This window comes from Haematobia irritans, chromosome 3, assembly GCF_050003625.1.
Source record: "Haematobia irritans isolate KBUSLIRL chromosome 3, ASM5000362v1, whole genome shotgun sequence".
Lineage (NCBI taxonomy): Eukaryota > Metazoa > Arthropoda > Insecta > Diptera > Muscidae > Haematobia > Haematobia irritans.
In genome coordinates, this window is record NC_134399.1 from 199,862,812 (window position 1) to 199,881,389 (window position 18,578).

At 32.7% G+C, this 18,578-nt stretch overlaps 1 protein-coding gene across 1 annotated transcript in view; it reads right to left on the reverse strand.

Moving 5' to 3' along the window:
* nAChRalpha7 (nicotinic Acetylcholine Receptor alpha7) overlaps positions 1-18,578 on the reverse strand; it is a 961,296-nt gene that overhangs the window by 128,219 nt on the left and 814,499 nt on the right. The window contains exons 7-8 of the mRNA XM_075302219.1: positions 1,310-1,385; positions 568-762 (exon numbers count right to left, since the gene is read on the reverse strand). Coding sequence (XP_075158334.1) covers positions 568-762; positions 1,310-1,385 — 271 coding nt within the window. The remainder of the gene's footprint in view (positions 1-567; positions 763-1,309; positions 1,386-18,578) is intronic.

The window sequence follows — 18,578 nt, forward strand, 5'->3', positions numbered from 1 at the left end:
CAATTGGTGTAGTTGACTGGTTTGGTTTACAGAAATTATCAAAGTTTTAATTAATTCTCTTCGCATAACACCAAGAAATGAAAAGGACGAAATGGAATTGTTTAAAAACTTGGCAGAGTACTTAAGCAATTTTTCTGGTTGAGTCATCCCTGAGATTTCTTAGAGACTCCAGATGAGCGTCTGGAGAGTGTTTGTGTGTGATGAAAAGATAACTAATTGCAAACTCATTTAATTCTGGTGTCAATAGTCATTTTTTTTTTTTGGGCAAGGTCTTTTCTTCTTTAAGTTGGTTCAAATTGTCAGTCCAGTCAATTGTTTTTACTGAATTAATTTTTAATTTAGTCTTGTTCTTTACGAATTTATAGTGGGTGTTCTTTGTTGTGTGTGTGTGTGTGTGTGTTTTTTTTTGATTGTCCGTTCTAATTGTTGTTTAGTCTTTAGTTTTTGTTGTTGTTGGTTGTTTGTTGTGATATGTATAGTTGTTGTTGTTGTTGTAATTTGTCTGTTGTTTGTTGTTGTACGAGTTTCAAATTCATGTTCCATGTTCATGTTCAAGACTAAACTTACCCAGCGATAGTTTTTCACCAGAATCTGGTGGCAGTGTAAAACCTAAGAGTGCCATAGAGGCGATCAGTACACAGGGCACAATTAAATTGAAAAAATAGTACAAAGTTTTACGTCGTATCAAAATGGCGAATGTTATGTCAATATAAGGTTCTGGGCAGCAATTATAGTAGATTTCATTTCGTTTACCGGGTACACCTATACCAGGCATCAACACAGTATCAGTTTCAATTTCGATTTCGTTTTTTTTGTATGTTTCAGAAACCATCACAGAGAGGATTAACGCGTGTGTATGCGTTTTTGTTTTTGTTTTTATAAGGCAACGGCAATGATAGTTAATTTTTGCAATTTTGTATTGCATACACATAGGCGCACATCATTATCGTTGTAGCCGTTGCATCATCATCATCAGCATTCATTGATTATTGTAGATGTCGCCCATAGTCATCATCAGAGGCAATATTTTAATGATTAAATTTATGAAAAAGGGGGCAAAGGGGAGAAAAATAAAAATAAATTTATTTTTTTTTATTTAATTATTGTTGTAGTTTTTTTCGTTTTTTAAAAATTTCAATTATTTATTGATTTGTTGATTGTCAAAATTTTCAACATAGTTCATTGTTTTTTTTTTTCGTTTTTTGTTTTTTTTTTGGTATAATTTTTTTTTTGGACGAAAAAAAGATGTTAATTAAGAAAACAATGACATGAAAATGTAAATAGCAACGTTTCTCATTTGTCAACATACCCAAGAGGTCCCATTCTCCGTTGGTGATGAAACTTGAGATATCACCGCCAGCCTCATCTTGTAATTGCAAATCCAGCTGTAATACACAGAGAGAGAGAGGGAGAATGAGAGAGAGAAGAAAAACACAAACTCACTATGAAAACAATGTCAAATTAAAATTATGAAACATTAAACAAAACATTTTGTAAATTAATATTTTATTGTATGTATGTCTGTGCAGCAATGCCACTTGGTATTGCTGTAATTTAATGAAGTTGCCGAAAATGTTTGCTCTTTTTGGCCCATTTGTTGTGAGGAAAATTAATAATAGAGTGTTAGTAACATTTTACAGCCAGAGCAGAAAAATAATACAAACAAATATATACGGCCGTAAGTTCGGCCAGGCCGTATCTTATGTACCCCCCACCATGAATTGCGTAGAAACTTCTACGAAAGACTGTCATGCACAATCGAATTAATTGGGTTGTGGTATCTTAAAACTTCTTAACATCGTTTTCTAAATTGTCAGTTAGTCCATACGTGGTATATATAGTAGACAAAAAAGGTATGTATAGGTAAGTCTACAAATAATTACGAATTGATATGGACTTTTGCAAGGTACGTAGAGAGCCAGAATTGAAATATGGGGATCGCTTATATGGGGGCTATAAACAATTATGGACTTGATATGGACCAATTTTTGTGTGATTGGGGATCGATTTATCTGAAGGCTATAAAGAGTGATACGGTCAAAATTTGGCCAAGGGAAAACGCGTATAAATCGGTGAAATCGTTTATTTAAAAAGTCAAATTAAATTTCTTTTTCAAGTTGAATTAGTATAAAATTCAGGAAAAATATTCAGTTAGGCTTTCGCTTTTCCAAATCCGAATTGGCATGCCTCACGCTTGACACCTGCCATCAGATTTTGTACAGCCACCTTGTCCACCTTCTTCGCCGCAGAAAGCCAGTTTGCCTTGAACTGCTGCTCGTCCTTAGCATTTTTTTTGGTCTTCTTTAGGTTCCGCTTGACAATAGCCCAGTATTTCTCAATTGGGCGGAGCTCTGACGTGTTGTGAGGGTTCTTGTCCTTGGGAACCACCTGCACGTTGTTGGCGGCGTACCACTCCATGGCCTTTTTACCGTAATGGCAAGATGCCAAATCCGGCCAAAACAGTACGGAACAACCGTGTTTCTTCAGGAAAGGAAGCAGACGTTTATTCAAACACTCTTTCACGTAAATTTCTTGGTTGACAGTCCGGGAAGCTATGAAAATGCTGCTTTTCAAGCCACAGGTACAGATGGCTTGCCAAACCAGATATTTCTTTGCGAACTTTGACAGTTTTATGTGCTTGAAAATATCTGCTACCTTTGCCCTTCCTTTTGCCGTATAAAACTCCTGTCGCGGTAGCTGCTTGTAGTCGGCTTTGACATAGGTTTCGTCGTCCATTACCACGCAGTCAAACTTCGTCAGCATCGTCGTGTACAGCCTCCAGGATCGCGCTTTGGCCGTCGTATTTTTTTTATCATCGCCATTTGGAGTCACTACCTTCTTGTAAGTCGATAGTCCGGCTCGTTTTTTGGCTCGATGCACGGTTGTAGACGATACACCCAGCTTATTTGCGGCATCTCGGAGAGAGAGGTTAGAGTTAGGTTAGGCTTGAAACTACCGGCAACTCTCTTTGTCGTCTCAGCGGCTTCCGGTTTTCGATTTCCCCCCGATCCAGACTTCCTGGCTGTCGACAGACGTTCCCCAAACACTTTAATTACATTTGTAACGGTTGATTTGACAACTTTTAACGATTTTGCCAGCTTTGCGTGCGAGTAGCTCGGATTTTCGCGTTGCGCGAGCAAAATTTTGATACGCTGCTCTTCTTGCTTGGACGGCATTTTGACAACTGAAGAGTGAATTCCAAAACCAAAATAGGAGCAACATTCTACACACACACACCTTCAAAATGAGGGGTGTTTAGGTTTTTTAAATGCAAAATTGAAAGAAATACGTCAAGTTTATATTGACCAAATTTTGACCGTATCTCCCTTTATGTCGTTCGGTAGTTAGCGTGATTTCAACAGACAGACGGAAGGACGGTCGGACGGACATGCTCAGATCGACTCAGAATTTCACCACGACCCAGAATATATATACTTTATGGGGTCTTAGAGCAATATTTCGATGTGTTACAAACGGAATGACAAAGTTAATATACCCCCATCCTATATATACCCCATCCTATATATACAAATTTTTGGACTTCAAAAAATAATGAGCGAAATTTGGGTGGCTTTAAAAGAGGAAAAGGTGGTGGTAATTACAAGGATCGGATATATCTATTGCAACACGCTACAAATTTATTCCAGTGACAGTTAATTTTATTGTTTACAAGCGTACAAAAGCATTTTATTCTAATTCATTTAGAAATAAATTATCGGTAGAGTCCTCCATCATTTTTATAATAAACCTTTTGTTTTGCGTACCATTGCTGGTTGCCGTGATACTGGCAGAGTTGCATCGTTTCTAGCAAGTGGTCGAAAAATAGTAACAACACCAGAAAAGTGGTCTAAACCTACGACGCAGTGGGTGAAAACTTGTTCGTGAGCTGAACATATCGCATGGACGAATGCACACAGCTCACATTGAAAAAGCAGATTGGACTAAAGCCATTGAAGTTGCAAATAATTCAAGAGTTCATCGGTGCTAAAAAGAAATAAGCTTGGAAAGGGTTAAGTAATTGCTTTACTTGTACGAAAGTGGCTAATTAAAAAATTTGGTTTTCTTCAATGAAAAGGCATTGGGGAATTTATCAATCAAAATCAAAATAATCAGATTTAGTTGTCAAAGATTTTAGCTAAATATTTAAAACTTTCGATTGCTCATCAGAACTCTAGCGCCGGCGATGGTATTGGTATGGGTGGCCTTAGCAGCGGAGTGTCGCCCCATGCTCATATGTTATTCATCAAAATAAAGGGCAAATTTTATCGTTATAATGTGCTGAAAACTGTATTGAAGCCCCGGGCAAACATGGCGGACATTCCAACAGGACTCAGAGCCAAGAATGGCTTAAAATAAAAGGAGGGCCCTTGCCTCATTTCTTCTATCAAAATCTCCGGATCTCAATCCGTCTTGTGCGCCTAAGGCATACTGGAGAGTAAAGATGGAAAAGTGGGTAATCAAGAGCTATTTTGGGTGCATAAATAAGTGTGCCGAATATGGTGTGATTTGGTTCACATTTTTATATAACCCCCATATAGCCAGATCTCACGATTTGACTTCTTGAGCTTCTAACATAGACACCGCAATTTTTATCCGAATTTTTTTATCTGAAATTCTAGATCTACAGGTATTTTGTGTCCATAAATAACTCTGCAGACTATTGTGTGCATCGGTTAAGTGTTTGGTATAACCCCCATATAGCCCGATCTCCCGATTTGACTTCTTGAGCGTCTTCCGATTTGCCAGAACAATTGTATTATTTGATTCACGGTGGTGGGTTTGTAACCAGCGTTCCCACAATAAACATTACTTTTGGATTAACATTTTTCCACAATTGGACCAAAATTTATACCAGAGGACAATTTTTCCAAATTAAATTAATTAATAGTTTAAAAAATTTATTTCTATAGAAAATTCATTCAAAATTTTATTTCTGTATACATTTTTGTCAACATTTTATTTCAATAGAAAATTTTGGAAAAAATTTATTTCTATAAAAAATTTTGTAAAAATTTTATTTCTGTAGTAAATTTTGTCAAAATTTTATTTTTATAGAAATTTTTATGAAAATATTATTTCTATAGAAAATTTTCTCAAAACTCTATTTCTATAAAAATGTTGTCAACTTTTTATTTCTATCGAAAAAATTTTCAAAATTTTATTTCTATAGAAAATTTTAGCAAAATTTTATTTCTATAGAAATTTTTTTGTCAAAATTTTATTTCTATAGAAAATTTTGTAAAAATTTTATTTCTAAGAAAATTTTATCAAAGTTTTATTTCTATAGAAAATTTTGTCAAAATTTTATTCCCATAGAAAATGTTGTCAAAATTGTATTCCTATAGACAATTTTGTCAAAATTTTATTCCTATAGAAAATTTTGTCAAAATTTTATTTCTATAGATATTTTTTTGTCAAAATTTTATTTCTATAGAACATTTTGTCAAAATTTAATGTTAATAGAAAATTTTGTCAAAATTTTATTTCAATAGAAAATTTTATCAAAGTTTTATTTCTATGGAAAATTTTGTCAAAATCTTATTTCTATAGAAAATTTTATCAAAGTTTTATTTCTATGGAAAATTTTGTCAAAATCTTATTTCTATAGAAAATTTTGTCAAAATTTTATTTCTATAGAAATTTTTATGAAAATTTTATTTCTATGGAAAAGTTGGTGAAAATTTTGTTTCTATAGAAAATTGTGTCAAAATTTTATTTCCATAGAAAATTTTGTCAATATTTTATTTCTATAGATTTTTTTATATAAAATTTTATTCCTATAGAAATTTTTGTCAAACTTTTATATCTATAGACCATTTTGTCAAAATTTTATTTCTATAGACTTTTTTTGTCAAAATTTAATTTCTGTAGAAAATTTTGTCAAAATTTTATTTCTATAGAAAATGTTGTCAAAATTTTATTTCAATAGAAAAATTTATCAAAGTTGTATTTCTATAGAAAATTTTGTCAAAATTTTATTTCTATAGAAAATTTTGTCAAATTTTTATTTCTATAGAAAATTTTGTCAAAATTTTATTTCTATGGAAATTTTTATGAAAATTTTCATACAGAAAAGTTGGTGAGAATTTTATTTCTATAGAACATTTTGTTAAAATTTTATTCCAAAAAAAAATGTTGTCAAAATTTTATTGCTATACAAAATTGTGTAAAAATTTTATTTCTATAGAAAATTTTGTCACAACTTTATTTCTATAGCAAATAATGTTAAAATTTTATTTCTATAGAAATTTTTATGAAAATTTTATTTCTATAGAAAATTTTATGAAAATTTTATTTCTATAGAATTTTTTTATGAAAATTTTAATTCTATAGAATTTTTTATGAAAGTTTTAGTTCTATACAAAATTTTATGAAAATTTTATTTCTATAGAACATTTTGTCACCATTTTACATCAAATTTCCATTGACGACATTTTGTCAAAATTTTATTTCTATAGAAGATGTTTTTAAAATGTTACTTCTATAGAAAATGCTGTCAACATTTTACATTTTTCTATTTCTATAGAAAAGTTTGTCAAAATTTAATTTCTATACAAAATTTTTGTATAATTTTGTATCTATGCAAATGCTTTTTAAAGTATATTTCTGTACAACGTTTTGGCAAAATTTTACCTCTATAGAAATATTTGTCAAAATTTTATTTCTATAGAAAATTTTGTCAAATTTCTATTTCAATAGAAAATTTTTTCACAATTTTATTTCTATAGAAAATTTTATCACAATTTTATTTCTATAGAAAATTTTGTCAAAATTTTATTTCTATAGAAATTTTTATGAAAATTTTCATACAGAAAAGCTGGTGAGAATTTTATTTCTATAGAAAATTTTGTTAAAATTTTATTCCTACAGAAAATTTTGTCAAAATTTTATTGCTATACAAAATTGTGTAAAAATTTTATTTGTATAGAAAATTTTGTCACAATTTTATTTCTATAGAAAATAATGTCAAAATTTTATTTCTATAGAAATTTTTATGAAAATTTTATTTCTATAGAAAATAATGTCAAAATTTTATTTCTATAGAAATTTTTATGAAAATTTTATTTCTATAGAATTTTTTTATGAAAATTTTAATTCTATACAAAATTTTATGAAGGACTAACTTCAAAAGTCATTGAATTATTTACATTCAAGATGAATTAAACATTTTTCATCTATGAGGAGTAAGAGATATAGTATTGAGATAATTGTTAATTATTATATTTGTCTTAAGAAAATTTAATTATTACATCTCCATTCTAAAAACAATAATCAAATCTCAAATCATTAACTGGTATATGAAAATCTAATATCTAAGAGAATGAGATAGATTCCACTCATACTCTCTTAACTTTTGATACATACAACTTAAGAAGATTAACAAAATATCCCATTCCCAATTTAAGAAATTTCCAACTATTTATTGTGTATTTCTCAAATTCTCTATAGTACGTATGTCAAATATTTCTTCTTCTTCTTCTTCATTTCAATACACAATAAAACAAATTACTCAAAACTTTTTTATTGTTTATGACAAATGGGTAATGTGAAATCTTAAGTACACGATTTAACTTTTCTCAACTTCCTACTTGAGTTTTTAATTAAGTGAATTGTCGACATTAATAAAAATGAAATGTTTGTCGACAACAAATTCTCATTGTTTGTTAGATCATAATACAAACATCATGCTTTTGTATTATTTAAACAAAGTGTCATAGGAATACAAAATGTAAAGACAAAAACCCTTTGTTTAATGTCGAACGACCTCACATCTTTACCTCACATCTCAGATCAAAAAATCACTACCAATATCGACTTTCAACGCATAATGCAACTCATCGACATCCAACATCAACATGTTTTACACTACGGCACACGAACCTGACATCACCCGGAGTTCACCACGGAGAGGCCGGCATGTTTAATGTTGAATGACATTAAACCAAAAACAAATCATTTTACTTTTTCATTTCATCAAATTCTTTAAAATTTTTGTTGCCTAGTGTAAATTCTATTTTTTGTATATTTACTTTCGTCAACATTACTTCAAATTATTCATTTAATTTCATTTTATGCCTGGCTTTTGTTTTATTAGAATAACTGTTATAAACAACAACAATAACAACACTCAACGTCATCTACAGCCAGTGTAGAGAGTGAGTGTTGCAATTGTTGTTGTTGCAAATGATCATTTCTTCTTTGCTTTGCCCTTGACCAACATAAAGGGAAGCAAGAAGTTCAGTAGTCGTCAACTCGTTACACCGGTCGCGTCATTCTAATCAAACATTAAACAAACATAACGATTCATCGTGAAACAAATATACATTTACATATAAAATAGAATAACTTGAAATAAATAAATAAAGTAAAATCTTTTGGTGAAATAAAACATACAAAATCAAACAAATTAAATTGTACATATATAGTGAAAATAAATAATAAAACATTATGAAATAAAAACCAAACAGACATAAGCGTTATACATTAGAAAGGCAAAGTGTGGTAAAATCGGACGGACATCAGTGACATTTTTAGAGGTCAAAGTCGACCTCAAATTTATAATGAAAAATTGAAAGGTCTGTATCGACCTAAGAATTCACCCCCATCAAAACCCCATATAAATTTAGTGGGAATTTACGCCCCCACTAAACATTTGGTCAGCTTCGAACCGAATAGTGTGTTTTTTAATAATATATCGGTTTTATTAAAAACGTTCAATGATCTTTTCGACATTAAAAACAAACATCAAAAGTGAACAGTGACCTACGGATAAAAAAGTGATTAAACAAAACTAATACTTTTACCAATCAACATGTGAAAATTTTTGACATTTTTCGTTTCGCTAAAACAAAAAGTACTACTAAGGACTAGTACAATTATGACTTTTAATATAATTTTGGAAAACATTAAAAACATTTTGTGCTAAAGGTATATTAATTCAAATTTTTTGGAAAAATTTGACTTAATAAATGAATAATTTTCGGATTCCATTTTTCGTGTGATGTGACATTGTATAAAAGTGAAAAACAATATCGCACAATCAAAAATAATCCAATATCATATTAATTAATCACGTGAAATTTCGCAAAAACCAATTGTGTTTTTCAAAAAGTGGACCTTTTTCAAAACACAGTACTTCATAACGGTAACACATTTTCAAGGCCAACATTTTCAAAAATATATTCAGTGCAAAATTTTCGACATTTTTACAAAACCAATTGTACAACAACATTTGTTTGTGACGATTTAATTGATCTAGTTGAAACCGACGACAGCAGTCAAGTCAATTATCATATCGCGACCTTAGAATTTCTTCTAAATCATTCAGAAGACTTATGGTTTCAAATACAAGATGAATTAGACAAATGTCAAGACCTCATTCAGCAAAATGCAAATCCAATAAATCCAAAGCAACTCAGGGTAAAATATTGGAAGACTTTCAACAAATACAAAATATTTTCGAAAAATATTAAATCAATAATACAAACTTCAAGACCGTCCCAGACTTCTTACACTTTCAACAAAAAAGCTTCCTGCGCACCTCAAAACAGTTTCATTTCTTCAAAACCACGTCCAAATCAGATCTCATGCACTGAAAATCAACCCATAGGAGAATGTACACATCTAAAATCATTAGACCTCTTGGTTGACAACAAAATCCAATTAGTTCCTGGACCTCTTTATCGACCTAAAGAAACACAGGACATATTTTCTAATACAATTTTACAGTCCACACTTCAACGTGACTCATCCGAAAATATAATACAGTCCACTCTACAAACCAAACAAAATATACAGTCCACAAATCATACCGTCCTACCACGACCTAAGACTTTGCCTACACAAACCTTCTCGAAGCAGAAAATCACGACTTACACTCCCAACAATGTTAAGTCTAATCGACATCGTGATCAACGAGACATCACATCGTCATCTTTATGCGATGATAGCCGACATTCGTCCATACATCATCCACAAATTAGTTTAGTTCAGGATTCTAGTCACCAAAAACTAGAATTTAAACCGACCGATCGACGACCTACTCAAATCTTCATCACAGATTATTCAGGACATGAACTCAGACCTCCATCAAGCCGAGCCGAAGTTCATTCCTCAGTTACAGACCTAGTGCCAAACAAAATTGCAACACCGACTTGTAATTTTATTCATTCAAAATATGAACTCAGCCCTCCAAGCCGAGCAGAAGTTCATTCTTCGACCACAAATCTAGTTCACGACATTATTGCAAAACCTATTTGTAATTTTATTTGTTCCAACAATGAACTCAGTCCTCCGCCAAGCCGAGCAGAAGTTCATTCGTCCAACGTCTATCTATTACAATATAAAATTACAAACCTGACTTGTACTTTTATTCATTGCAACTATGAACTTAGACCTCCACCTAGTCGAGCAGAAGTTCACTCATTACCATTGAGCCTAATGCAAGCTGCAATTGCATCATCGACCTTTCTTTCTTCATCATACACATTTTCACCTTTAAACGAGTACTTCGACCTTTGCAACAGAATCGAAAACTTACCTTGTGGTTCCAGTCAGCCAATCGACCTATTCATTGGACTTGACTTTGCAGAACAGTTTCCAGACCTTAAAGCCTCGATGCGTCCATTTGCGCTTCCTTCGCCACAAAAAACAGTTCCAGACTTGATTGTGGGAGAACCGATGGAGCAATCGAACTTTTTGGTAGTTGGCACGTCGTCAGCGTCTCTTTTGACACAAAATACAGCCATGACCTTGATTGTGGGGAGATTGACAGCACGTCCAGCTAAAGTGATATCTAATGCGTATCAGTTAGATATCAACTTCGCCCATTTTTTGGGGGCGGAGGCGACCTCAAAACACCTTTTGAGGTCAAATCAACACAATAACCACAATGGAATTACCCCATCGCATCGAATTTTGTATACGATATCATCTAAGAAATATTCGAACATATTGCCACTCAACAAAATGAGAAAGATAGTCAAAATTTATACTGACTTTGACCTAAACAATTCAAACCCGAATCACCAAGTAGCCAATGCAATCCCAAAAGCGGATACAAACGACCTTTCAAAGAACTACTTACCTCACATCTGGTTCAGAAAATTTACTTCAAGTCGACCGTGGACTTTCATTCAAATCTTTATGTATACCAGAATTTTAATAATCAACAAAAAATCTGCCTCCAGAGCCAAAATCAAAATTTTCAACTTCAAACTTCAAGACTTATCAATCTGCCTCGAAACAGCAATTGTGAACAAATTTTCGAAAATCGACCTAGCGAAACTTGGACGCAAATCCAAATCACCTGCATACAAATCCGCATTTTGTGCAAAAGGCAATCTATATGTGAGGTGGCTTGATCCTCCCTGGAATAACAAACGACATTCATCCTTTCGTCAAGATCTCAATTTCCAAGAACAATTACATGCACATATGACCAGCATCACCTTTAAAAAAAATGCCCGGTACATTAATTTTCTGATTCCCGACAATCAGTTCGACTTTTCGTATTTTTCGCCGTCAGACCTCTCGAATTTGAATCTCAACGATAATTTACCTGGAGTCCATCACGGAGAGGCCGGCATGTTTAATGTCGAACGACCTCACATCTTTACCTCACATCTCAGATCAAAAAATCACTACCAATATCGACTTTCAACGCATAATGCAACTCATCGACATCCAACATCAACATGTTTTACACTACGGCACACGAACCTGACATCACCCGGAGTTCACCACGGAGAGGCCGGCATGTTTAATGTTGAATGACATTAAACCAAAAACAAATCATTTTACTTTTTCATTTCATCAAATTCTTTAAAATTTTTGTTGCCTAGTGTAAATTCTATTTTTTGTATATTTACTTTCGTCAACATTACTTCAAATTATTCATTTAATTTCATTTTATGCCTGGCTTTTGTTTTATTAGAATAACTGTTATAAACAACAACAATAACAACACTCAACGTCATCTACAGCCAGTGTAGAGAGTGAGTGTTGCAATTGTTGTTGTTGCAAATGATCATTTCTTCTTTGCTTTGCCCTTGACCAACATAAAGGGAAGCAAGAAGTTCAGTAGTCGTCAACTCGTTACACCGGTCGCGTCATTCTAATCAAACATTAAACAAACATAACGATTCATCGTGAAACAAATATACATTTACATATAAAATAGAATAACTTGAAATAAATAAATAAAGTAAAATCTTTTGGTGAAATAAAACATACAAAATCAAACAAATTAAATTGTACATATATAGTGAAAATAAATAATAAAACATTATGAAATAAAAACCAAACAGACATAAGCGTTATACATTAGAAAGGCAAAGTGTGGTAAAATCGGACGGACATCAGTGACATTTTTAGAGGTCAAAGTCGACCTCAAATTTATAATGAAAAATTGAAAGGTCTGTATCGACCTAAGAATTCACCCCCATCAAAACCCCATATAAATTTAGTGGGAATTTACGCCCCCACTAAACATTTGGTCAGCTTCGAACCGAATAGTGTGTTTTTTAATAATATATCGGTTTTATTAAAAACGTTCAATGATCTTTTCGACATTAAAAACAAACATCAAAAGTGAACAGTGACCTACGGATAAAAAAGTGATTAAACAAAACTAATACTTTTACCAATCAACATGTGAAAATTTTTGACATTTTTCGTTTCGCTAAAACAAAAAGTACTACTAAGGACTAGTACAATTATGACTTTTAATATAATTTTGGAAAACATTAAAAACATTTTGTGCTAAAGGTATATTAATTCAAATTTTTTGGAAAAATTTGACTTAATAAATGAATAATTTTCGGATTCCATTTTTCGTGTGATGTGACATTGTATAAAAGTGAAAAACAATATCGCACAATCAAAAATAATCCAATATCATATTAATTAATCACGTGAAATTTCGCAAAAACCAATTGTGTTTTTCAAAAAGTGGACCTTTTTCAAAACACAGTACTTCATAACGGTAACACATTTTCAAGGCCAACATTTTCAAAAATATATTCAGTGCAAAATTTTCGACATTTTTACAAAACCAATTGTACAACAACATTTGTGCAAAAATACTGGGACCTGCAAAAACAAGTCATCGTGCATCAACGATCGAGGACCAGTGACGTCATCAACTATAACTGTAATCATCGACATCAACAACGAAATCTATATCATGCAAGTAGAAAAAAGGGACAAGCAGTAAGTACACAAGCAATAGTACTAAAAACATCCAGAGACATTTCTGTAAGCTGAATTTAAGTGACATTCTTTCCTTGCGTCATCTCAAACATCGCTCTTCTTAATTTTGATGTATCTTCAATGAGAGTTGCCAGATCTGCCATTTTTTGACTACTTGCGGGGACATTTGTTCGACCTCACAGAATTCCAATTTCGAATTATTTTGAACAATTTTCAAATAAAAATGGACGTTGTACAAAAATTTCATAATTTATGTGACGATTTAATTGATCTAGTTGAAACCGACGACAGCAGTCAAGTCAATTATCATATCGCGACCTTAGAATTTCTTCTAAATCATTCAGAAGACTTATGGTTTCAAATACAAGATGAATTAGACAAATGTCAAGACCTCATTCAGCAAAATGCAAATCCAATAAATCCAAAGCAACTCAGGGTAAAATATTGGAAGACTTTCAACAAATACAAAATATTTTCGAAAAATATTAAATCAATAATACAAACTTCAAGACCGTCCCAGACTTCTTACACTTTCAACAAAAAAGCTTCCTGCGCACCTCAAAACAGTTTCATTTCTTCAAAACCACGTCCAAATCAGATCTCATGCACTGAAAATCAACCCATAGGAGAATGTACACATCTAAAATCATTAGACCTCTTGGTTGACAACAAAATCCAATTAGTTCCTGGACCTCTTTATCGACCTAAAGAAACACAGGACATATTTTCTAATACAATTTTACAGTCCACACTTCAACGTGACTCATCCGAAAATATAATACAGTCCACTCTACAAACCAAACAAAATATACAGTCCACAAATCATACCGTCCTACCACGACCTAAGACTTTGCCTACACAAACCTTCTCGAAGCAGAAAATCACGACTTACACTCCCAACAATGTTAAGTCTAATCGACATCGTGATCAACGAGACATCACATCGTCATCTTTATGCGATGATAGCCGACATTCGTCCATACATCATCCACAAATTAGTTTAGTTCAGGATTCTAGTCACCAAAAACTAGAATTTAAACCGACCGATCGACGACCTACTCAAATCTTCATCACAGATTATTCAGGACATGAACTCAGACCTCCATCAAGCCGAGCCGAAGTTCATTCCTCAGTTACAGACCTAGTGCCAAACAAAATTGCAACACCGACTTGTAATTTTATTCATTCAAAATATGAACTCAGCCCTCCAAGCCGAGCAGAAGTTCATTCTTCGACCACAAATCTAGTTCACGACATTATTGCAAAACCTATTTGTAATTTTATTTGTTCCAACAATGAACTCAGTCCTCCGCCAAGCCGAGCAGAAGTTCATTCGTCCAACGTCTATCTATTACAATATAAAATTACAAACCTGACTTGTACTTTTATTCATTGCAACTATGAACTTAGACCTCCACCTAGTCGAGCAGAAGTTCACTCATTACCATTGAGCCTAATGCAAGCTGCAATTGCATCATCGACCTTTCTTTCTTCATCATACACATTTTCACCTTTAAACGAGTACTTCGACCTTTGCAACAGAATCGAAAACTTACCTTGTGGTTCCAGTCAGCCAATCGACCTATTCATTGGACTTGACTTTGCAGAACAGTTTCCAGACCTTAAAGCCTCGATGCGTCCATTTGCGCTTCCTTCGCCACAAAAAACAGTTCCAGACTTGATTGTGGGAGAACCGATGGAGCAATCGAACTTTTTGGTAGTTGGCACGTCGTCAGCGTCTCTTTTGACACAAAATACAGCCATGACCTTGATTGTGGGGAGATTGACAGCACGTCCAGCTAAAGTGATATCTAATGCGTATCAGTTAGATATCAACTTCGCCCATTTTTTGGGGGCGGAGGCGACCTCAAAACACCTTTTGAGGTCAAATCAACACAATAACCACAATGGAATTACCCCATCGCATCGAATTTTGTATACGATATCATCTAAGAAATATTCGAACATATTGCCACTCAACAAAATGAGAAAGATAGTCAAAATTTATACTGACTTTGACCTAAACAATTCAAACCCGAATCACCAAGTAGCCAATGCAATCCCAAAAGCGGATACAAACGACCTTTCAAAGAACTACTTACCTCACATCTGGTTCAGAAAATTTACTTCAAGTCGACCGTGGACTTTCATTCAAATCTTTATGTATACCAGAATTTTAATAATCAACAAAAAATCTGCCTCCAGAGCCAAAATCAAAATTTTCAACTTCAAACTTCAAGACTTATCAATCTGCCTCGAAACAGCAATTGTGAACAAATTTTCGAAAATCGACCTAGCGAAACTTGGACGCAAATCCAAATCACCTGCATACAAATCCGCATTTTGTGCAAAAGGCAATCTATATGTGAGGTGGCTTGATCCTCCCTGGAATAACAAACGACATTCATCCTTTCGTCAAGATCTCAATTTCCAAGAACAATTACATGCACATATGACCAGCATCACCTTTAAAAAAAATGCCCGGTACATTAATTTTCTGATTCCCGACAATCAGTTCGACTTTTCGTATTTTTCGCCGTCAGACCTCTCGAATTTGAATCTCAACGATAATTTACCTGGAGTCCATCACGGAGAGGCCGGCATGTTTAATGTCGAACGACCTCACATCTTTACCTCACATCTCAGATCAAAAAATCACTACCAATATCGACTTTCAACGCATAATGCAACTCATCGACATCCAACATCAACATGTTTTACACTACGGCACACGAACCTGACATCACCCGGAGTTCACCACGGAGAGGCCGGCATGTTTAATGTTGAATGACATTAAACCAAAAACAAATCATTTTACTTTTTCATTTCATCAAATTCTTTAAAATTTTTGTTGCCTAGTGTAAATTCTATTTTTTGTATATTTACTTTCGTCAACATTACTTCAAATTATTCATTTAATTTCATTTTATGCCTGGCTTTTGTTTTATTAGAATAACTGTTATAAACAACAACAATAACAACACTCAACGTCATCTACAGCCAGTGTAGAGAGTGAGTGTTGCAATTGTTGTTGTTGCAAATGATCATTTCTTCTTTGCTTTGCCCTTGACCAACATAAAGGGAAGCAAGAAGTTCAGTAGTCGTCAACTCGTTACACCGGTCGCGTCATTCTAATCAAACATTAAACAAACATAACGATTCATCGTGAAACAAATATACATTTACATATAAAATAGAATAACTTGAAATAAATAAATAAAGTAAAATCTTTTGGTGAAATAAAACATACAAAATCAAACAAATTAAATTGTACATATATAGTGAAAATAAATAATAAAACATTATGAAATAAAAACCAAACAGACATAAGCGTTATACATTAGAAAGGCAAAGTGTGGTAAAATCGGATGGACATCAGTGACATTTTTAGAGGTCAAAGTCGACCTCAAATTTATAATGAAAAATTGAAAGGTCTGTATCGACCTAAGAATTCACCCCCATCAAAACCCCATATAAATTTAGTGGGAATTTACGCCCCCACTAAACACCCTTTTTATGTTCATTTCCTTTATTAAACTTCGTCGTTGTCATTACAGTCATCATCACATCAACATCAGTGTTGACATGAAAATTATTAACTTGTCTTTTTGAAGCGTAATAATGCGTGGCGGGGGTAGTGGGAGAAGGGGGTGAAGTCAATGACATTCTCTTTTCTTTGGGCATCAATAAAGAATTTCTAATAATCAGTGACATATTTGAAGTGAGCACATGAACATACGTCAAGTTCTCTCCCTTTCTCGCTCTCTCACACTCTACACTGAAAATAACTCTTAATTCATTAGAGCATCAATAACAAATTTCTAATATTCAGTGACATATTTCAATTGAACCCATAAACATACAACACGCTCTCTCACTTTTTCGCTCTCACACTCTAGCAACTCTTTATTTTTAAGTTTGCATACGCTGTACCACTATTTTGTAATAAAATGTCGACGTATGTAGTCTGTATAAGTGAAAATTTTTAATTGATCATATTCTGAATTTCAAAAGGTATTTTTGTTTGAATTCTGGAGGAAACTTACGCGTGCAAGCAAATTCAGGCGACTTGGGATCTATGTTCTAAAAACTTACTTCCATAAAAGTAAAATTGGACATTTTACTTCTCGTTTCTCGGCAATTTAACCTACAATTTAACAATTTCAATCGCATACAAATTACGAGGTCTACAGGGTGGCTGCTAAGTACTTTAACAAAGTAAAGCGATATAGTTTTTTAATTTTTTTTTTACATTTTATTGCTCAAGAGCAAAAATGTTGGAAATAGCATGAAATTATAGAAACAGTTTGGATTTGTTCGCAAAACACCGTCTTAAGATAATTGATACTTTGATATTTGTTAGTACACACTTTTCCCACTACAATGCCGTAGATGAAAAAGTTCATCATATTGCGATTCCGAGATGTTGGTGGCCATTGCGCGTTAGAAATCAAGCAACCAAGTACGACTTAAAAAGTAGGTTCATTTTTAAGCCATACTTGGTTAGAATATGGTTTGCTGCCGAAATGTATGTCTGCCCAGGGTTTCAATACTGACATATTCCCCATAATATTCGGAATTTATTTTGAGCCCACGAGCAAGATTTCTACCACTCCACCGTGGATTTGGATCAAATCTGGCCCTCCACTTTTTGGACGCGATGCGGACAAAAAAATCATCTGTATAAAAATTTCAGAATGACAGGCTCAGACAGACAGATAGCTATATTGACACATAGAGTAGCATGGTTAGATTGTCTTAGAATTCCTCTCTGATCAGGAATATATAAGTTTCATATAGTTGGAAATTAATTTATCGTTGATTTAGAAACGGAATGACAAACTTGTTATACCCCACCACTATCATATGATGGGTATACAAATTGCAAGACAACATCCAAGCATTTATATATTGCCATTGAAATTTTCTTTAGAAGTAAAATTTTGACAATTTTTTTGGAAACTAAATTTTGACAAACTTTTCTATATATAGAAAAATTTGCCAAAATTTTTAATAGAGATAACATTTTCCATTGATATTTGCATAATTATTGTGCAAAAATTTGCTATAGCTATAAAATTTTGCCATGATTTTCTATAGAGATAAACTTTTGCCAAAATGTTCCATATATAGAAATTTTACCAAAAAATTTTAACAAAATTTTTCAACAAAATTTTCTATAGAAATAAAATTTGGACAAAATTTTCTATAGAAATAAATTTTTGACAAAATTTTCTATAGAAATAAAATTTTGACAAAATTTTCTATAGAAATAAAATTTTGACAAAATTTTCTATAGAAATAAAGTTTCGACAGAATTTTCTATAGAAATAAAATTTTGACAAAATTTTCTATAGAAATAAAAT